Genomic DNA, 21847 nt, shown 5'->3' on the forward strand with positions numbered 1-21847 from the left:
CTTGGGTGAAAATTTTAAATCACCAATATTTGGTTTTGCAATACATTGCAGTACATTGACACACCTTTAGATGTCTCTCCATGTACATTCTTCTGTGCCAAACTGTCAGCTAAGCTTTGGTTCTGGAAGGGGTTGTTTTACCTGCCTGCAGCTGTTTCCTTAAGTAAACAACCTTGTTACTCAGGTAGTGACAGAAATCAATAAGCCACAAGCAGTCCAGTCCACAGACTTCTCTGCTACAGGAGGACCATGCAGAAAGGTAGCATACCCAAGGCAGAGGGAGATGCCTTATGGTTGCAAAGCTGTGAAAAGCATTCCTTCTGTGGAGCCATAGAAATGACATTCCCCTAACAGCTACCATTGTGCCATTCCTGACCCCCTTGGGGTAGTTTGAAAATTTTAGGAAGTTCATGGTGATGAAGTGCCCCCAGATGTGGAGAAAGGTTGGTTCACTACTTTTCCCCAATGGTAGCATTTGCCCTCAATCAATGCAATAAGGAGATTTACCATAAAAGAATTATAAGCAACTACTGTTCTAGTCAATCACTCTCTAAGAGGAAGTGTTCTTAATGGGTGAAATTGCTGGGAAAGCCTTGTGCTGATTTTATTTAAATATAATATGCACCCATCCTCCCATGTACTTAAAATCTACATGGTAACTTGTGCGGTATGGAGTGTTAGAGGAGGGGTAGTACCTTTGGTGGGGGAAACGTCTTGTTGCTCCTGGGGTAGTTTGTCCACCTTTGGTCCCTACCCTGAACTCAGCTCTCACCTGTGGCTCCTAGAAGCTGTCAGCATGCAGCAGTGGCCACACCCTGGAAACAGCGTCAACTGGCCGGCTAAACCAGGTGAGGGTAGCTGATGGGCTCAAACCCTCGGTGAATTAGGGACTTCTCCTGCATGCAGAGACAGGCTCCAGTGGATTGAATAGACAAGACCAGTAGTGGGTCCAATGGTCAAGAAGGCCAAATATTTTATGATGAAGGCAGACAATAGCACAAGGGCTAAAGAGAGGGCCATTATGACTGAGTGCTCAAGTACCTGAGTGGTTGTGTAATCATTCCCATCTTTGGACATGATGATATGCACAATTTAAAAAAAAAATTAAATAGGCTGGGGAAGGTGACACTGATCTGGACTGGGACTCTACATAGGGGAGTGGAACATTAACCTTTTGCTCCTGGCTTCTTGCTGATCAGAGTGATGCCCTGCTACAAACTTAGTGCCTGCTTTTCACAATGGGAGGGTTATATGTATGATCACATCAAAATTGTTTCTGTGCTCATCTGTATTGGTAAATCACCAAATAATAACTATCATAGTTATGGTCCAGAGCATGAAAATTAATTTTTAAAGGGAACATGTTCTAGCTCAAGTTCAACGTGTCCAAAAGGCACATTCATCCATTTACAAAATGAGCCAGTTAGCTTCACATTCAGTTCACAGTTCAGTGGGAGTTCATCCAAATGTCTCTCAGCAAATTTCTTTCAGCATTCAGACTGTTGCAAGCTGCTGTGCTGAAGCATAGAATATACTTAAGAAGAATACAGCAGAATGCACATGTAGTAGAATGTAACAACAACAACAATGTGAATTGTTTATTGTCCCCCAACAATTATAATATTTAAGCTTACAGGACCAACTTCAGAAACAAGACCAGGCAATTAAGAAATCTGAAATCCAAGGGGAATTTGAATGTAAAAGCATTTCAGAAGCATCCCTAGCTTTTTATTGCCCATGTGAAGATGTTTCCCTATTTCATTAAAATCCATCTTTATTTGGATGGTTGCCACTTCCAAAAATAACCAGATAATGTATTCAATAATATACAGATGGCCCTCTAAAGTTATTGAGAGCAATACTGTCAGAGTGAAATGAGATTTAATTGTACAAAACTACAGTTGCCTTTGTGAGCATTGATATCGCCAGCCTCTTGTCATTTCCATTCACTTGCCCTCCCTCCCTTAGTGCTACAGGGGCCGCCTGGCTGGCATGTTGGATGGAGCAGTGGAACCAGAGCTCAGTGGCTGAGTTTATCCTCCTGGGCCTTGCAGAGGGGGTGCAGGCAGAAACTGCGCTTTTCGTTCTCTTCTTGGCCACTTACCTGGTGACCCTGGTGGGGAACTGCATGATGGTCATGCTGATTGCAACTGAGCCTTGCCTGCACACCCCCATGTACTTCTTCCTTCTCCATTTGTCTCTGCTGGACCTGTGCTACTCTTCAGTCACCGTCCCACAGATGCTGGCCCACCTCCTCTCCAGGCAGAAGGCCATGCCCTTCGCCCGATGCGCCTTTCAGATGTACATCTTCCTGGTTTTCGGCATGGCAGAGTGTGTGCTGTTGGGCATCATGGCCTATGACCGCTACGTGGCCATCTGCCACCCTTTGCACTACACCTCCATCATGAGCTGGCGATTCTGCAGCTGGATGGCAGGGGCTGCCTGGGCTAGTGGCTTCATCAACTCCCTGATAGTCAATATCTTCGCTCTGCGTCTGCCTTACCGCGGCCAAAACCGTATCAACCAGTTCTTCTGTGAGGTGCCTGCTGTCATCAAGTTGGCGTCCGCCGACTACACAGAGGCAGAGGTGGTTGTGTTTGTCTTTGGCTCCCTCCTACTCCTCCTGCCTTTCATCCTCATTGCCGCCTCTTATGCCCGCATCGGGGTGGCCATTTTGCGGATACGTTCTGCTGAGGGCCGGCGCAGGGCTGCCTCAACCTGCGCCTCGCATCTTGTGGTGGTGAGCCTTTTCTATGGCACAGCTCTCTTTGCTTACATGAGGCCCAGTTCTGTCAGCTCAGCCTCAGGCCAGGATAAGGCAGTGTCTGTTTTCTACACTGTGGTAACGCCCATGATGAATCCTCTCATCTACAGCCTTCGAAACAAGGAGGTGAAGGGTGCTTTGAAAAAACTATTGAGTAGGAAAATATTCTCACCCACAACATGACTCTCACTACAGGCTTCCATTTCCATGCCTCTCTTGCACCCACAAACACAAACTCTACTCTGAGTCAAAAGCCAAAGCCACTCTAGCAGTATCCTCTTATATAGCTTTAACATTTTATTGGTAGGTTAGAGGAACTTGGGAAGTCTTCTTCAGAGCTTTTCTGCTTAGGCTTTTACTAAAAGTGGGCTTAGAGTACTTTTGCTTGAGGGATGGCCCTGTTCTGTGTATGTCTATGGAGACACTTGGCGAAAGTTTACTAGCTGCTCCCTGTCTCCCAGCACCAGACCCTACCAATACGGGCTTTCTGTGCCATACCTATTGCAAAACACCTGGCCAGGAAGGTCATGAGGGAAGAAGAAAGAGAATTGATAGTCAGAAATAAAGGGGGAGCCTCTAGTGCAGGCTTCTACATTTTTTGCTTGCCGGAATTGTGTCTGAATAGGCTATCATCTCCCAGGAGAGTGTAACCAAATGGCCAGCTTTGAAGAGGCAGAGGTGGGTTGGAATTATCTTGACAACTGTGTGGAGATATTCATCCTCTCACTAGTTCCAATGTTGGTAGAGGTGTACTCGACTACACAATGACTGAAGGCCAAGCTTTCTAGAGGCCAAGCTGGAAGTGAAGGGGCAGAAACCAGGTGACCACCATTTTTGGTTACCAAAGCCAGCCAAAAACTATAGATCACTGCGCTTGAAATGATTTAAGCAGTTCATTTCAAGTTGCAATATTCTTCTCTAGGGCAAGCAAGGATAAAACAAATATACAACCCCATTGCTTAGCACATCACATGTCCCCTAAGTCTAAAAATGCACAAACTCTTTCAAAACCAACATGACATTAAATGTGCTTGGAGATAAGCACGACATATTTTACTACGTTTGTGACAGAATTGGTGTTTTCAATGGGAAATAAGATTAAAATAATGTTATTGTTCTGCTATAACTGTGTGCCATTTTATAGGCTTTGATACATTATTCTTTTGCTGTTGACTTTTATGTCGTTTTCATGTTTCAAAGATGTGGATTTTTTCTCTCAAAAAAATGATGCAGTTCTCACTATATGGATTGTACATCAGCTTTATACATTCCTCTGAAGAACCTGAAATGTGTGCAGCCTTAAATAAACTATTTGAAGTGCACCTTTGAGGTTTTCCATTCTCTTCACTCCTGGCAGGTGCATGGATGAAGAAAGCATCTGCAGGGATTGTCTGACCATGAAAGCCCTTCCGGTCCTCACACACATTTATCTTTGTTTTATATCACCCCTTCTGGCATCAAATTCAGGTGGACCATGCTGATAAAAGTGGAGCTGAATAGGGTTATTGAGGTACAAGAAGTATCAAGGTACTTGGGGAAACTCTGAGGTCTGCAGAAGTAATAGCTATATTTCTTTAAAAAACACCTATGGGGACAAAAAAACTAAACAAAAACACAGCCTAGTGACTGAGTATACTCAGTAGCCACATAATATTATCGGGGGTGTGGGTGGGCGTGCAGAGAACAGCAGAAATCAGGAGAGTGGGGAGATAATGGAATGGAATATCAAGGAGAAGGGCAGGACGGATTGGCTAGGGGTCTGCAACCCGCGGCTCCGGAGCCGCATGTGGCTCTTTTACACCTTTGCCGCGGCTCCGGGGCGGATACTAGCGAGGGGAGGAGGCGCATTGTGCGCTCCAACACTCCCCACTGTGGCGGGCGCTGTACTGGCTCTGACGTCGCATGGGGGCGGTGCGTGCGTTAGTCACGCACCGTCCCGACGTCACCTTCCCACCCGCCCGCCCGCTACATTGTAAGGGGCATGTACGCTGGTCACTGCATTGAAAGGGGGCATGTACGCTGGTCACTGTTTTGAAGAGGAGTGAAGAACACACACACACACAAAAGGTAACTTGTTAATTTAACGTTTATTTCTATGAGGAGGAGTAATTCTGAGGAGTCAAACAAAGAAATAATAAAAAAGTAACAAAAAAGTTATTTTTATAATGACGAGTTTTGCGGCTCCCAGGTTTTTTTTCTTCGGAAACGGGTCCAAGTGGCTCTTTTTGTCTTAAAGGTTGCAGACCCCTGGGCTAGGACCTTGGACAAGAGCACTCATGGTTGGAGGTGAGGATACCATATAACACTTTGTTGCATGCGTCACAAGTTTAAACTAGTATCAGTCTAGCAATCTAGCACCTGGAGATCCACAGGAGGGCTGCCAGGGATAGACAGACTGCATTTACACGTCCCAGATGTGACTGAGTACAAGATACACAACAAATGCTACAGAGCTTTATGGCATTTTGTAAATCAATATTTTTTTTATTTTTTATTTTTTTGTATGCTGTTGCCTGGGGGAAAAAACCCCTGCAGCCAGACCTAAAGCTTGCTCCGATTAAACAACAAAAAAGGAACTTAAATAAAAGCATCACAAAGTCCCTCTCCCCAAGCCATGACCCCTCTCCCCAACCAGCCCCTCTCCACTGCCCCTCCTCTCTGAGTGCTATTTGCTTGGATTGAATATGTCTACACTCTGGATGGAGATCTCTCTATTTCTTATTTGCAAAGCTGGAAAGTAGCTTACAGTCACATCCCTTGTACTGCCCACTTTCTTCCTCTGGCCTCACCCATCCTGGGACGTGGCCCCTGGATTGTGGCCCTTTGGGGAATGTGGCCCTAGGGCTGAAAAAGTTCCCCCACCCATCATAAGCAAAGCGACACCAGCTGTGGCTATCGGGAAGACTTAGCCGCGGTGCCGAAACCCAAAGCTTGGCTTAGGCAATTCACACTGCATTGAACCCGTTGAATACATTAAAACACAGAATACATTTCATTGGTATAGAACATTCAGTCCTTATCTGCAAATGTTCTCTGCTAGAGACGAAGTGTACAAATTGCTTTAGAAACGCCATCCCAGCCATTCAGTGATTATGGCAAACAGCAGAGGCAAGGGCAGCATCTCTGATGCATTCATTGCTATTGCGGCTCGCTTTCCTATGTGAATGTCCACCCCACATGACCTGAAATGAATGGAGGGATACTTGCTTGCATTGCAGTTGTAGGTTGTTGATATTAGAACACCCACAGAGTTTTGGGTCACATGCATTCAGTTTTATGCGTTTTCTCTGTGTCTGAAAACTGGAAGAATGGCATAAATGACAGCCCGAGCCACCCAATTCCTTTTTTGAAAACTACCCCGAGTTTCTAATCCATGTGGTTGTAAGGGTGGGCAGGGTGCACAGAGAGATGATGGGATCACATAGTATGTGCTGTAGCTTCAGAAAGCAAAAATAGGTTTGTTCAGAGTTTCAGGACATTTAGTTCCTGCATTGCAGGGGTTGCACTCAATGACCCTTGAGGTGCCTTCCAGCTCTATCAAAAGGTAAGATCTTTTTATTCTGAGGAACCCTCTAACCGCCCCCCCCCCGCAAACACATTGCTACCAGTCACTTATTGGGTTCTTTTCCTTTAACTGTAGTAAATTCCAGATTATGCAAAACCCCAGATTTTGCAGTTGAATAAAGGAGCTAAATTAAGTACATTTTTATCCATTAGTATTCCTGTTGTAAGCTGCCTTGGAGATCATTTGATTGAAAAAAGGTGCTGAGAATGGTAAAACGAATAAAGGGGCGGGGGGAGATAATGAAACACAGTTTTTGGAATGTGGAATTTTCTTAGGGTTAAAATAAAGACCTGTGTATAAATGAAAAGCTTTGCAATGTGATCTTAACTGCCAAAATTAAGATACCCTGCTTTCAGTGGGATGTGCTCCCAAGTCATTCTGTTAAGGATTATAGCCAAAGGCAACACACACAGAGACACACATCTGGGAATAAGCCCAACAGAACTTACTATTTGCAAATAAACACATATAATGTCAGACTGCCATCCATCAAAGCTGAAACGGCAACTGTTCTTTCCGCGGAAGCCATGCTACTCCCATGACCTGTCAACACACACACAAAAAGAAGACCATGGCTTGCTGCTCTAGTGTGAGCTGCAGTGTCTGCACCAGGGAACCTGTGGACATCCAGATGTTGGTGGGCTACAGCTTCCACCATCCCTGACCACTGGCCAGACTAGCTGGGGCAGATGGCAGTTGGAGTCCAATGTCATCTAGAAGTCTACAGGTCAGCCACCCCTCATCTCCATGGGCATGACAAATAATGACATGTCACCACTAGGTTCTCCCTTGGCACACTGTATCATTTGGGGGACCTTCCCCCAAACTTCTAGACTGGAGTTCTCACAGGGGTAAGAATTAACAGATAGAAATCAGAAAGAACATGAGATGAGCTATTTAATAGGCATGGTTCTCCCCTTCCCGCCTTCCAATACTAGATTTATAGTGTGGGGGGAAAGTATGTATAAACAATGACATCAAGTAGTCTCTTCTGGCTTTCACTCCATCAGATTGGCTCAGGCCAGTGCATCATCTGCTGCAGAGTAACAGATGCTTCAAAGGAAACACAGCACAGTTGTGCATTGCCTCATTTCTTGTTAACACTCATGTCCTAAAAGTTTGCCCTCTCTAGGGCCATCTGGGATGACAAGCATGACCATCTTAGCAACTAGCCTTGCTCCAGAACAGGGGTAGCCAATGTGGAGACTTCCAGGTGTCAGCCTCCAACTCCTAGAAAGCCAGCCAGCCTGGCCAATGGTCAGCTCCCACCATTGCTGGAGTCCAACATCATCACTTGGAAGGCACCACATTGACTACTCTTCCCTACTGTGGAATATCTACACTGTTGCCATTTCCAAGATCTACCTGTGCTACCACACTTTGCCTTTTTCTGCAACCCATATTTTGGTATAGCAATGACTTGCCAGGGGAGCTCCCTGCTATACATCCATGAGTGCTTTCGCCTGGAAAATATAAAGAGTAGTGCCCAAAGGGCTTCACCAGCACTTTGGCATAAGCTATAAGACCTATATAATGGGTTATATTAAATTATATTGAATTAAATAATGGGTGGGTTTGCTTCATGGTTAAAAACAGACTATCAGGGCATCCTCACGCTGTGCTCACCCTTCTCACCATTACTGCTTTGACAGAGTAGGAGGGGTTTAAATATGCACATGCACATGTCTTGCTTAGAACCAGAATGCAGCATGTCCCCCTAATTAACCCTTGGTCTACAGCTGTCTGCTGAATAGTATGGACATGATAGATGATAGATAGATGATAGTTAGATAGATGATAGATAGATAGATAGATAGATGATAGATAGATAGATAGATAGATAGATAGATAGATAGATAGATGATAGATAGATAGATAGATAGATAGATAGATAGATAGATGATAGATAGATAGATGATAGATAGATGATACCTAGATATAACAGAAAAACTCACATATTCTTCTTTGCAATTCATGAAGCCATATTTAGACATCTCTCCATGCACAAAATTCTGGGAAAAGTTTGTTTGTTTGCCTACAGCAATTTCCTTAAGTACACAACCTTGCTGCTCAGGTTGCAAGAGAATTCAATAACCAGCAAGCAATGTGATGAACAGACTAGCACAAGGTCACTGGCCAAGAGCTGAGGGAGAGGGTTATTGGAGTTGTAAGGCTACTCTCCATGTTGCTAGGACCTCGGACAGCAGCTAAGATCACCACTCTCAACATCTAAGCAACTTTAACATCAGCTATGGTACTCCTATCTCTGATTACCTGGTAGGGCTCTGTTTATAAATCAGCTTTGGGACTAGGTTGCCTGGTACACATCCCATCTAATTTTATTATTTGTCGCCAAGAAACAAAAATCCAGTATAAGCAGTAGTTATGCCAAGTCATCAGCAAAATAAGGATGATAATACTAGCCTCCCTTAAAGACCTGTTGTGGAGATGACTGAGATGAATAAATGTGAAGTGTGTGGACCACTTTCTAAGCATAAATAGGCTCCCTTCCCATGTGTGACATTCTGGAGCTTACTTGCTGGTCCAGGTCCAGAGAAGGTAGCATATAGTTTTGTGCCTGAGGAAGAAAGCCCAAATGGTGCTCTACATATTAGCAAAAATATAATTACTTAAATAACTGCCAATGTGATGTCCTTGAAATGATGACCCAGCTGCTGCCACCTGAAGCAGGTTGCCTTAGTCTAAAACAGGGGTGGTCTAAAATGTGGCCCTCCAGATGTTGTTGGATGCCAGTTCTCATTATACTTGACCACTGGCCAGGCTGGCTGGGGCTGATGGAAGCCTGTGTCCTACAACATCAGAAGGGCACTAGGTTCCCCTATCTCTGGTCTAATAGAAGGACCATCCTTGTAAGTAGCCAAGATCAGAAGCACTTCTCCTGGGTGGATGTTATCTTGTGAGGAGGAGACTTTGGAGATACATGGCCAGGTTTGGCATCTTTGTCCTACCTGCCATGTGATGGCTGCTGTCACACAGTCACCTAGCATAAGCTCCTAGGCTATTCATGCAAGGCCAAGAAATGCTGTCCTTACAACAGGGCTGTTGAATCCTCCCAAATGTAGAGTTGCTTCCTTTGTTTACTTCACTTTTGCCTGAAGCCAAAAGTATAAACCCCAGTTGGCAAGGTTTACCAGTCAGATAATAATTACCTGCTCATGGGATTGCTTGGCACCAGGAAGTTAGAATGCAAAATGAAGTTTCCTTAATGATCTCACTCTAAGAACTTTTTCAGGCGTCTCAAAGGATGTTATTAAAAAGTGCATGGGAGTTTACCAGGTGAAACTGTTTTCAGAGTTTATCAAACTTAGTCCTAACAACAGGCTTATGCAAAAACCCCTAAAGGCATCTTAAAGCAAAGAGGTACAACCACTTAATGGATAAAATAGAAATGTTTGTCTCAAAAAAAAGGAAAAGAAAACCCCTCTGCAGAGTTCAGCTTCACTGTTCGTTGTTCTTATGAACAATCACATTAATAATTTCCCCATTTACATTCCAAAAAAGTACAAAAGTTGGTCTTTGTGTAGTAACAACAACAACAACACATTCAAAATGCACTAGGTACAAACTTACAATTTTAGAGCATGATTTCAAGAGGAATGTTAAGCATGTGCTTAAATCAGCCCACACTGAAATCAGTGGAACTTTAGTGCTTTCTGGAAGTTACTCTCAATCAAGACAGAAGCAAAGGAAATTGAAAATGAAAAGGAAGAAGGTTTTTCTTCTTGGCTTTCTCTTGGCAAGTCACCAAAATGTCCTGCAGTTAGAACTTCAATCCTTGACATACAGAAGAATGCATCAAGTAAACACTGGTTACTTTCAAAAAAAGAAAAAATGGAAAAAAATAAGAAGGGGGAACCCTCTGTCACATAGTTTAGCAATATTCTTCACAATGTGCCATGGGGATATTATTTAATTCTGCAAATGTTGTAGGAGTAGTCGGACTGTGAATGTCTGTCAGGTGATGCATCAAGTCCCCAGTTGTGCTGTGGATGGTGTTGATGTACATTGTCCAAGCCTTTTCTGGATCGGAAGACTTGGATTTAGCCTTTAAACTTCTCTCCAGTTTTTTCTGTTTATATTTAAATTCCAGAATAGTTTTTGTGTATCTGTTCATTGTGGTCACTGAGGAAGCCATACAGCAGGCAAACGAGCCCCAGGCAAGACTGTCAAGAATACAACAAGATCATGAATAAAATGGCAGTGCTCCCACCCCTGGTTTGTAAAGCCCCAATGTTAACCACAACCCACACCTATAGTTTCTTGAGAAATGTTCTGTTTTGGTATGCTTTCCCCCAAACCAAGCTTCTATCTGATTTGAAAACACATAAGCCATGTGAAGACTTCCATGCCCCCACTCCATCTGCTGCTGTGGACAGTCAATAGGCAACTTGGGTTGCGCCGATGTGTGCAATGACATGCAAATGGAAACACAGAGAAAAGACAACCTTCCTGTGTTTGAAGCTGGTAATGTGTACATGCCCATTGCACACCTTGTTTGCTTTTAAAAGTGCTTCTGCACTACACACACGTAGCTGTGTAACTGTTTTTGTGCAGCTTGTAGCTGACAATGGAGCTTCCATTTAAAAACATCACCACCAGTGCAAAACTTGTTGCTGGGTATGGTGAGCATTTTCAAAAGAGCAGACACAAGAAGCCGCCTTATACTGAGTCAGCACACTGGGTCTATCTAGGCCAGCTCAGTACGGTGGACACTGACTGGCAGTAGCTCTCCATGGTTTCAGGCAGGGGGTCTCTCCCTGACCTACCTGGAGATGCCAAAGATCGAACCCGAGACCTTCTGCATGCAAAGCAGATGCTCTACCACTGAGCCCTTTCCCAAGGACCATGCAGAAGCACTGCACTAATTATGCTTTTGTAGTGTAATACTTTCTAGTCCACCCATCAACATTTCAATGTGAAAGATATGCTTCTGAGAAGGGAGGCTGAACCTGCAACCCCTACTACAGACACCTCTACCCTTCCATAGTGTCAGCTTTTTTTAATGCCGTTTCCTTTGCTGCCATTTCTATTGCTTAGAGCTTCTTTCTAATCCACTGCAGGATCCCACCTAATCAGAGAACACACAATGGATGTGGCTATTTTCTGCTACATAGCCAATCAGAATGCAAGTTGAACTAAGGGCAATGCTTTCTGCGCTGGTCACATGGGTGATTCCCAACCAGTTATATTACTGGCTGCACTCTTCCTCTAAAGTGACTGCACAGGCAAATATTCACACTGGCCCAAGGTACTTTGGGATACCCTTGGAAGTTTGAAACCTCCCCAGGCCTGTGTCAAACTCTATTGTGTGCTGCCTCTTTACAAACTGAAGAAGATTTCATCTGGAGGACCACAGTGGTCATTTTCTTCTGTGCTTCCCTGGTCACTAACGCCTCATCGACTAAGCAGAAAGGGAACCATAGGTGTCTGGACTAGGAAACTGACTAGACAGTTTCCTCATGATACTTGGCTCTTTCTACATAACTACTTCTGTTAGCTGGTTCCATATTTATTTGGTACTTGAAAAGCAAATGTGTGGAGGCCCTTTTCTTTTCTCTTTTGCACAACTAGCCCCTAATTTAACCAAACAATCAGAGTGATTGGCGGGTCATGTTCATCCATTTGTTGTTATGTTTTCCCCCATTGCCCCCCCTAGCTTACCAGTAGGACCAGCCATAATCCCAGGTCTGTGGGCGCCAGTCCTCTGGACCAAGATTGACGGTCATTTGAAATACAGTTGTATACATCATGTGAGCCACCATTCCCAGGAGACCTGAAATATTTCACAATGCTTTGTTAGCAGGAACCTCTTTTTAATTCACGTTTGCAGATCCATCAGGTTGATTTCCTCCTCTCCCCTCCCAAAGCAGCCCAAGGGAACAAACAGCAAACAGTTAAAACACACACACCATGCAATAAAAATAAAACAAATACAATCAAGAACATCTAAAAACATTTTAAAAACTCAAACGTATACCCAGGCTTGTAAAAGCACTAGGTGAAATTCCAGGGGCGGGCGGGGGGGGGGGGTTGACAGAACATTTCAAAGGCAGTAATCTCTTCAGCTGCTCAATACCAAATGAATTCTGTTGTCATTAGATAGAGATTTGTGACAAATAATGTTGAGGCTTCACCTTTTTCTTCAGACCTTAAGCCTGTCTGCCTGAAAAGGCTTAGCTCCTGATGGTTCATACTTGACTGAATAAGGACGATAAAGATAAAGCCCCTCTCATACGGAGGCAGGTGAGGGGCACACAACTAATCCACCCAACTGGATTTATTTGGTATGAGGCTATTGCACAAACTGAATGACACCATGAGAAGTGGACCAAAAGGACTGCAGAATTCAAGCCCAAAGTCGCAGCTGCTGCGTGGGGCATATTCCAGGAAGTGACATACTTAGATGTCTTAGATACATAGTGACATACTTAGATTTTGACACAGGCAGCTGCCTCACACCATTTCGACTATTCACCCATTTAGCCTAGTTTTGTCTCCTCTGACTGGCAGCAGCTCTCCAAGGTCTTAGGTGCATCTGCCTACTTCATCATTAACTTTTAGGAAGAGTCTAAAAACATTCTTGTTTACTCTGACCGAAAGATCTGTTTCCTATCATCCCTGAAATTATTAGCTGTGACATTCAATGATTGTTACTTAGAAGTTCTAAACCAATCTTTAGAGGGTTGTTTCTGAACTGTTTTTAAGAGTTTTGATTGTATACTGTTGTTGATGTTTTCAATGATAGATGTGGGCTCCTTCGGGAGGAAGGCTGCTTATATAAATTTAATAAATAATAATAAAATACCTGCCAAGACGGTGAAGATCGCAGCAAACGCATTGAGCTTCAGCCCATCTAGCATGCTGATGGAATAGCAAACTTCAATCAACATGAGTGCGACGCCCATCAGAAGCAAAGCAATGTAGAGGAGCTCTGCTGCAATGGAGAGCCACAGGACCCCTGGAACAACAAAGGTCAGCAGCTCTGAGAATCCTAGATGCCCCAAGACCTCTCCCCACCATTCTGTACCCATTAAGCTGCCAATATATGCACATAAAGTTAAAACAGTTGCGGCCCTGCCCTTTATTGTGGCTTCAACTGCTTTTTATTGGAGCTGGTTATCTCTGAGTTTTCACAGATGGTGCAGGAGAAGTTCATCTTGAATCCTTAAACCCTAGTCCATAGGTATGTGCCAGGATATGTGCAATGGAACAGAGCAACTTACTCCAGTACAGTTACAGCTGCATTATGAGCCTAGTGGGGCTGAGTATGTCAGATCCTCTATTTGCCTCCCAACCTACCTTAAGCAGGAAGTCTAGCTGCAAGCACCAATCAACAAATGTTATTGTTTATAGCCAATGACCATCACAATACAGTATGAGCACAAATCACATCCAGCTGCACGCACACTCCTGGTTACTCTTCATCCAGGGTGCTCTCACTACCACCTTGGGAATCACGTGACATTAGCCACAATTCATATCTATCTCGTCGTTTCTGATGAAATGCTGTGTTTTGATGAGTTTCCTCCCAAAACAAACTTCAGTCTGAATAGAGAAAAAGAAGGACCTAGCTGCACTTTACCTAGCTGGTAATGTGTACACAGCCTCAGTCTCCTGAGCTGTACACTAACTTGAGGAAGGCTGTGGGGAGCAGCCAGGCTTGCCCCCCCGTCCCCCACTGTAGATTCCCTTAGCCAAGTGAGCCAGATCTGCAGAAGAAAGAATTTCAACAGGTGTAGTTTGTCATGCCAGCTCCTCTCGCTGAAATCCCCATGCCTACAAAATTTGGCTACTTTAAACTCAGCCTGGAGACACAACTTCTTGTCCAAGACAGAGGCTGCTTACACAGTCCCTGCTTAAAATAGAGTGGGGTTGCTCTTTTTCTCACTTTGAATTGAAGCTGGTTTGGAGAAAAACAGATCAAAACATAGCATTTCCTAAGAAACGACAGGATAGGCACAGGATAAACAAGGATTGCAGCTAATGTTGTGTGTACTGTATATCTCTTTCAAAACCAGCAGTGGGAGCATACTGGACACAGAGAAGACAGGAGCATGCACACAGCTAGAGTCATTTTCCAGAAGGATGAATGGAAGCAAAAGGTGCTAGCTTTCCCAAAACTATTCCCCACCACCCTGTGGAGGATGCCACCATTTCCCAAACCTTTTCAAGCACCTTGGGCTTCAGCTTCTAAACTGAGTTCGGGTTTCTTTGGGAATTATCCAAGGTAATATGCACTAGAGCTAGAATAAATAATCCCACCACAAATACGCGCAGATACCAAATTTGGCAAACATTCAGAATACGTGGATTTGAGCCACTGTTTGTCCCATAGAAACGGGGATATATTTATTCTAGGGTTGTGTTTCCCATGACTCAGAACACCGAACATAAAGATAGAAAGAGCAGAAACTTGAATTAGTGACAGCATATAATTACCTCGATCCGCCGGGGGTGTCAGGCTGATAAAACTTCTACATTTCTCACCTATAAGGCATATAAAATGTACACTTTCAAATTATAGTTTGGAAGGGGGAAAAAACCTGAGCATCTCATCAGCCAGCTTAGCCTTCCCACCTTCCCAAGGCTTATAGGAACACAGCCTCCCACAAGCAACAAGAAGGGAGCTGTAAGCAGATGGCAGGGGAAGCCAGCGCGCTGAGCTAAAATGCTGCAGTGTTATTTGGAATGCAACCCCCCCAGGGGGGAATTAAAAGAACAGGCATCCCACTTTGTGCCTATAAAACAAAGCAAAGGCAGGGCTGCTTCTTGCATGATATTTTCGTATTTGTGCATGCTCCACAAGCTGTGCCTTCTAGGAAAATAGGAAGCTGCCAGACCATTGGTCTATCCAGCTCTTGCAGAGGCTCTCAGGGGTTTCAAACAGGAGGAATTCCCTACCTGGAGATGCTGGGGATTGAACCTGGGACCTTGTGCATGCAAAGCAGATGCTCTGCCACTGAGCCATGGCCCATCTCCACCTTTTTTTTTTTTCATTTTTACCACTTGTCCCTTTAAAATGCACACGGGCAGGGACATAGTCAGCCTCTCCATCACTGTTCACGTGCATCTTAAAAAGAGATACACTTTGAATTATAGAATCATAGAACTATAGAGTTGGGAGGGACCATGAGGGTTACCTGGTCCAATCCATTGCAATGCAGGAAGCTTCTGCCCAATGTGATGCTCAGACCCACAAACCTAAGACTAAAGGTTTCCTACACTACCAGCTGAGCCACATCTCTTGCACTGTTCAAATACTGGGGGAGTCAATATGAAATCCAACAGTTTTCGATTTCTCAGTCTAGCTGATTACCTCCCAGTCTATGTAACACAAGTTATACACAAAAACTTCAGGAGCACTATTAAATAGGCCAACACCTGGCAACATTTGCAGAGCTTTTTTATCCACTCTAAATGTTCTTATAAATGCCGTTCAAGTGATTCCCAAATGTTATTTTTCACCACTAACACTTCACCTTATTCCAACCCAAAATGTCTCGTTTTGTCTCTGACTACCATCCTAGATCCCCAACACTCCCTACCAAACCTGACTGCCAGAGACAAGTTCTGCTTCCTTCTACACCCCTTCCTTCTCTTCTAACTTCAAATGGCTGTTGCCAAATCTTACTGTATTTCCCACCAGAATTTCTGAGTTCCGCTTTCCCCTCCTGCTAAAACTCCGGCCCATGTGTCAGTCATATTTTGCCCATTTATCCCTCTGAGGAGTTCTCTCTTGGTGGCCATCTCTATGATTGTGTCATTGCACTGGCCCAGTTTGTGCAGTTAGTTATCCACGTAGGCGGATGCTGGAAATGGAACAGTGTGGGTAGAGTACCATGTGACAAATTAATTGTGCAAGTGGCACGCCACACAATTTGGGCAATTCTAATCCTTCCGAATTCAACTCCACCACTACACATGGCTCTGAACATTTACCCCCTCCCACCCCATCACTGTCACTGTTAATGCTTAGGCAGTAAGCTTCTCAGGGCACCTCGACTTCTAGCATCATGTGAAACATCTTCTAGATTGAAGGTGTTGTATAAATGCATCCAAACTTAAGTCTAGCTGCAAGCCCAGGAAAGAAACAAAAAGTGCTTACTTGAAGAAGTACCTATAATTATGTGAGGTCATATCCACACCATCCATTTAAAGCACTCTTGTTCCACTTTAACATAATAATCATGGGAACTGTAGTTTGTGAAGGGTGTTTGGAATTGTGGCTCTGGGAGGGGTAAACTACATTTCTGAGGATTGTTTGGGGGAAGTGTTACATGCCAGTCGCAGAAGGTTGTTTGGAATTGGCCTGAGTTCTTAAATAGAAGAATTCACTGGAAGCAGAGCTGGTGACAAAGGTCAGCAAAGCTGGGGATTTGCTAGGATCCATGCGCCACCCAAAATGGTTGCCAAAGCACAGCAACATTTCGACCACATTTTAGATAAGTTTCAGTGCAAAACACTGAGAAATAGAGGGCAACTCTAAAGCTATGCATAGCTGTACACAGAGAACAGTGCTACTTAAAACCAGTGACAGAAGTTTATAATAGCACAAATCAGACTAAAAACAAAGGTGGGGGAGAGGACTACACATTTTTGCCAACCCTAGTAATGTTGGCAAATATTGGTAATGTGCATTGGGTTAAGATATCCCTGCCCTGTCTCCACCCACTGGTGTGTACATGGAGCAAGAGGTTTCAATACACATCAAACTATGCCACTATATATAGCAGCATGCAGTTCAATCTGAAACACAGTGAGAGAGAAAACAGCCTCACTGTGTTTTAAGGCAGCAACGCATACATGACTTAATTCTTGGCTGGTGGGAGTGGCTGAATTGGTTCTGGCAACTTCCACCTTCACCTCAGGTAGGGAGAGTGGCTCTGTGGATAAAAATAAAGAAATTGTTCTACATTTCCTGATCTTTGCTGTTGAGGCTGAATGGTCAGCCACTTCATTTTGCGTGTGTTATTTTTAAGTGTGCACGTACTCAGCAGCACAGCTGTGAATAAAGCTGCGTGGATTGTTTGGTTTTAAATTTTCTGCAAAAAGTACATCCACATTATATGTGCACAGCTGTCCATAACATTGGCTCTACTAAACAAAAACAAAACAAAAAAGATCCCTTTGAATTTCCATTATTTTTACAAGGGACCACTCCTCTGAAACATCATTAAATCACAGATCACGTCTATGGCTACAGATTGCACTGCAAAATTCACAGATCATACTGTAAAAATCGTGGATCTTGTGCTTCCCAGCATTGCCATGGCACAAAAACATGGGTCTTAAGCATGGACCCTCATAATTTTTAGGCAGAATGCTACTGCAAATGCCATCAACTTACACATCACATCCAAACCCACTCACGGAACAATAAAAACCATGTTTCCATCATCAGGTGGAAATATGTATCTGAACCACAGGTATCCTATGAAAAAGATAGTGTGAATTCAAGAGGATCTATTGTTGCTCAGCTGAATCCAACTCTTATCCCACAGCTTTGCTGTAATATCCAAGGTAAAGTTAAGCATTGTTTCTCTCCCCAACCCATTTCTCCTTTGAAGGTAATAATGTTGTGTCCAGTCTTCCCAGTTGACCTCCCTTCTCTCTTTCATTCCCCTCCCCACTAAAACTACTAGGAGAAGCTAAAAGCACGTGGACTCTCAGAAGAAAGCCCCATTGACTTCAGTTGGGGTTTCTCTTGGGTACAGACTTGCAAACTAAGAGTGTCATGGGGGACACTTATTTAACAACAACTATTAATTTATATTAAGGGAGAATAAGGCAAGAAGATGGTGCCAAGGAAGAAAACAGGAACCATAGAATTGTAGCATTGGAAGGGGACCAGAAGAGTCATTCAACATAGGAATCTTTTGCCCAGTGACTTTGGGATAAAGAGTCTCATGCTCTACTGAATGAGCCATCTTTCTGTTTGAATCATGACAATGGGGATTTCACTGGAGACGGGGGTGTCTTTGACTTTCTTGTTGGTTTAGGGTAGAAGACTGGAGAATGCTTTCCTGGGTGCTTCTCTGTGATGCACGACCCTTTTGGTAGGAAAGGGAGTTCACTGATGGACACAAGCAGCCCTGTTCAGTTAACTGGCTGATCTTACTCATGAGAGTCCCATGGACTGCAAGAAGATCAAACCTCTCCATTCTTAAGGAAATCAGCCCTGAGTGCTCACTGGAAGGACAGATCGTGAAGCTGAGGCTCCAATACTTTGGCCACCTCATGAGAAGAGAAGACTCCCTGGAAAAGACCCTGATGTTGGGAAAGATGGAGGGCACAAGGAGAAGGGGATGACAGAGGACGAGATGGTTGGACAGTGTTCTTGAAGCTACCAGCATGAGTTTGACCAAACTGCGGGAGGACGTGGAAGACAGAAGTGCCTGGCATACTCTGGTCCATGGGGTCACGAAGAGTTGGACACAACTAAACGACTAAACAACAACAAACACACAGTCCTGTCTCCATGGGGAGCACACATTGTGCTTTGGTTCTTTCCCCATATAGGAAGATGAAACAGAGACTCAGGAAAGCATAACAACCCACAAAATGCTGTGCACACATTCACCTGGGAGGATGAGGGAGAGAGAAGGGTTTGTCTCTAGAAGGGTTTGTCTCTTGAACAGCCCATTTTATCTAAAACCACCAGCCACTCCTCATACACTCTAAACACAGGTGTGCAACACAGAATCTCAGAATAAATACAGCAGGTGTTTATTTATTGTCCTGTGAACACAGAAGGGCCCTGCTGGATCTGGCCAAAGCTCCAACTAGCCCAGCATCCTGTCTTCACAACAGCCAACCAGATTCCTATGGGAAGCCCACATGCAAGACTTGATAACCCTCCTCACTTGTGATTCTCAGTGACTGAGAAGCACCATGACTAGTAGCCATTAATTCCTTTTAAGTAGAATAACAGCACAGTGATGCCTTGGAAATTAAAGATGCTTCAGTGTGGATGTGGTCCGCTACAGGAGATGATCCTTCACTTTTCCTCTCCGCATCTTCTTCTTGATAGAGAGATGCTGCTCTCCCCCCCCCTCCCCTGCTTCTTTCTGAAGCCTCAATTTGGTTTCTGGAGTAGCTGTCAAGAGCTGCTGTTCTCTTCATCATTTCAAGCAAATTAAACAAAGAACAAAAAACAAGATTACACTGGTGGTGTTTCTGAAGATGAATGTCATTGTACAAATGCCATCTCGACAGATGTCTAAGGGGGATTGATGGCATGCACAAGGTGCTTACTATCGCTTCTATGCAACAAATCAAGTTATTGTCCCACAGGAAAGAATCTGTTCTCCCACAGGAAAGGTGTCATCATGAGAACAAGTAAACTGAGTGGACTTCCTGTGGCTGGAGGAAGCGCTATTAAAAAAATGGCACACAGCTAACAAATATGTTAGCTTTTACCATCAGACCTCAAAAAAACAAGCTTCCTGTAAATAGTCTTCCTCCTCCTTTTCTTTTGGAAATAAGGGATATCACTCAAATTTATACAACCTTACCCCTAGAAGTTTGACATCTTCCCACAAATCAGCTTTGCCTCTCGCTCAGGAAAAATGATTACAACAACCAGGTGAGGGGGTCATTTTTGGGGGGAGAATTAGGGTTAAACACCCCCTCCTTGTCTACTCCTGCAGTTGAAAAAAAAAACCATGGGGTTGGAAATCCCACACTTCACTTGTAAATTTTAATTCCACCCTAGGACAATATGCAGTTCTGGTGAAATGCTCCTTCTAGTAATGTTTTGGTGAGGTATGTGGAGTTTAAAGAGGCAGTTTTTCATCAAGACAGACTTAGTTGGATCAGCCGTTATATTTACATAGGGGGGGAAATAACTAGGAGTAATATATTTTCCCACTCTGTTGCAAACTTTTGATTTCCTAGCGCAGCCAAGAAGCCACGATGCCGATCCTTTGCTGCTGTACCAGCACTGATTTTCCACACTGAAACTCTTCTGAGTAAGTAAAACGTTTTCTCCTTTATCTGTGTCATGTCTTAAGACTCCATTTTGCTCCATAATACTACTGTGTGCGTGTTAATGAGTTTACCATTATTTATCCCAGAATCATTTATTACTACTACTTTTAAAAACCTATTCCCACTGACTTTTTAAAAAGGGAGCAGAGTTAATGCCACATGAGTTCTGCTTAACTATTTCTCCTGCACACTTTAAATATCGTGTTCCTCCTACTATTGGCTCCAAATACCTCGGTCTGTGTTATATTGTTGGGGTAACCTTTCCTATATGAGCCAGTGCTGGGGGGGGGGGTCATCCCTCATCCCACCCCTTCGGAATTGGAGGAGAATTGTGATAAGCGAGCTTAAGACAGAAATGTGAAATGCGGGGGGGCGGGGGCGGGATAACATCTCAACAAAGAATGCCATACCACTACAAGGATCGTCTCCTCCCTATTAACCCACAAAGAAGCCTTTGACGATTACACTTCATTAGTAGCCATTTCTTTTAAAGCAAATTGTGCTTCAGAAGCAACATAGCTTGTTTGCGCTCCAATACCCAAGGGCGCGTAAGCTCTTGCTCCCGTTTTACAGATGGGAAAAGTGAGGCTCAAAGTGACTTGCCGGTGGCCGCGCGGGATGTCATTGAAAGACCCCCATTCCCCCTCCCCCGGCGCAGTCCCGTCTCGGGAAGGAGCCTCCGCTCCCTTGAGACCCACCAGACGGTCCTCCTCTCCAGCTGCCCCCCCCCGGCTCACCACTAGTCCCTGCTGCCCCGACGGGGAGGTCGCCACTCACCGTCTCCGAGGAGCAACTCCTCGCAAGAGTACCAGATGCCGGCGTGAAATTTCCGGTCGACGAACTTGTCGTCTCCGGTCTCCCAGATGTACTGGACCACGTTGCTGTCGTTGGGGCCCCCGGAGGTGTTGAAGCGGATGCAGTGGGTGCCCCCTCGGAGCTCGCTGCACATGGGCTTGGCCACTTTGCGGGTCCCTTCGCACCAGTAGCTGCTGCTGAAGGCGGTGATGGAGAAGGTGAGCGACAGGCAGCTGAGCGAGAGCGCCGCCGAGGCTCGCTGCCGCCGGTCCACCCCCATCGCGCTGAGGACTGCCGCCTTGCAGAGGCTGCATCCAACGACGCCGAGCGAGGACAGGACGGGGCGCACGGCAGGGAGGCGGGAGAGAGAGGCACCCTCGGGCTGCCCCCGCGCGCCTCTTGGCTAAGCCCCTGCTGGTGGAAAAACCCCCGCTCTCAAATTGCCGATCCCCCCCCCCCCGCAGCATCCAGCCAGTCACCAGGCTGCCTCTGGCCGTTTCTGAAGGTGAGGCGAGCAGGTGGGCAGAGCTGCCAAGACGCCTCCTCCCCCCCCCCCCCCAGCGCAGGATGGGAGCCGGGGATGAACAGGGCTGAGCCTCAAAAGCCTGCCGCCTCTGCCAGAGCTCAGCACGAGGAGCCTCTCCAAGAATGCCTCTGAGCATACAGAGTGCATTTCTTTCCCCGCGGAACAATGGGAACCCAGCCACCCTCCC

The 21847-nt window shown here is 44.9% G+C and overlaps 3 protein-coding genes across 4 annotated transcripts in view; 2 read left to right on the forward strand and 1 right to left on the reverse strand.

Moving 5' to 3' along the window:
* Positions 1-1615: 1615 nt before the first annotated feature.
* Positions 1616-4512, forward strand: LOC309335665 (olfactory receptor 2D2-like). The gene has a single exon (XM_081850901.1). The coding sequence runs from the start codon at positions 2000-2002 to the stop codon at positions 2945-2947; it is 948 nt and encodes a 315-aa protein (XP_081707027.1). The 5' UTR covers positions 1616-1999; the 3' UTR covers positions 2948-4512.
* Positions 4513-9776: 5264 nt separating this feature from the next.
* GSG1L2 (GSG1 like 2) lies at positions 9777-21832 on the reverse strand. The gene is made up of 5 exons (XM_081850905.1): positions 21117-21832; positions 14790-14837; positions 13156-13308; positions 12012-12123; positions 9777-10513 (listed from the first exon to the last, which is right to left on the reverse strand). The coding sequence occupies exons 1-5, from the start codon at positions 21412-21414 to the stop codon at positions 10222-10224; spliced, it is 903 nt and encodes a 300-aa protein (XP_081707031.1). The 5' UTR covers positions 21415-21832; the 3' UTR covers positions 9777-10221.
* The window catches only part of GLP2R (glucagon like peptide 2 receptor), a 40110-nt gene continuing 38290 nt past the window's right edge, over positions 20028-21847 (forward strand). The window contains exon 1 of one of the 2 annotated variants that reach the window (XM_081850797.1): positions 20028-20320. The gene's annotated coding sequence lies outside the window, so the exon portion shown is untranslated. The remainder of the gene's footprint in view (positions 20321-21847) is intronic. The other variant, XM_081850800.1, reaches the window with a different exon arrangement.

The sequence above is a fragment of the Podarcis erhardii genome (genome assembly GCF_964252035.2).
Source record: "Podarcis erhardii genome assembly, chromosome: 2".
In the NCBI taxonomy this organism is placed as follows: Eukaryota; Metazoa; Chordata; class Lepidosauria; order Squamata; family Lacertidae; genus Podarcis; species Podarcis erhardii.

Excerpts from the sequence above, each read along its gene's own strand:
- GSG1L2 (XM_081850905.1), bottom strand. The coding sequence starts at position 21,414 with ATGGGGGTGGACCGGCGGCAGCGAGCCTCGGCGGCGCTCTCGCTCAGC. Across the intron at positions 12,124-13,155 it reads GATCTTCACCGTCTTGGCAG|GTCTCCTGGGAATGGTGGCT; the intron begins GTATTTTATTAT and ends GAAATATTTCAG. Across the intron at positions 10,514-12,011 it reads GATTATGGCTGGTCCTACTG|TCTTGCCTGGGGCTCGTTTG; the intron begins GTAAGCTAGGGG and ends TATTCTTGACAG.
- LOC309335665 (XM_081850901.1), top strand. The coding sequence starts at position 2,000 with ATGGAGCAGTGGAACCAGAGCTCAGTGGCTGAGTTTATCCTCCTGGGC.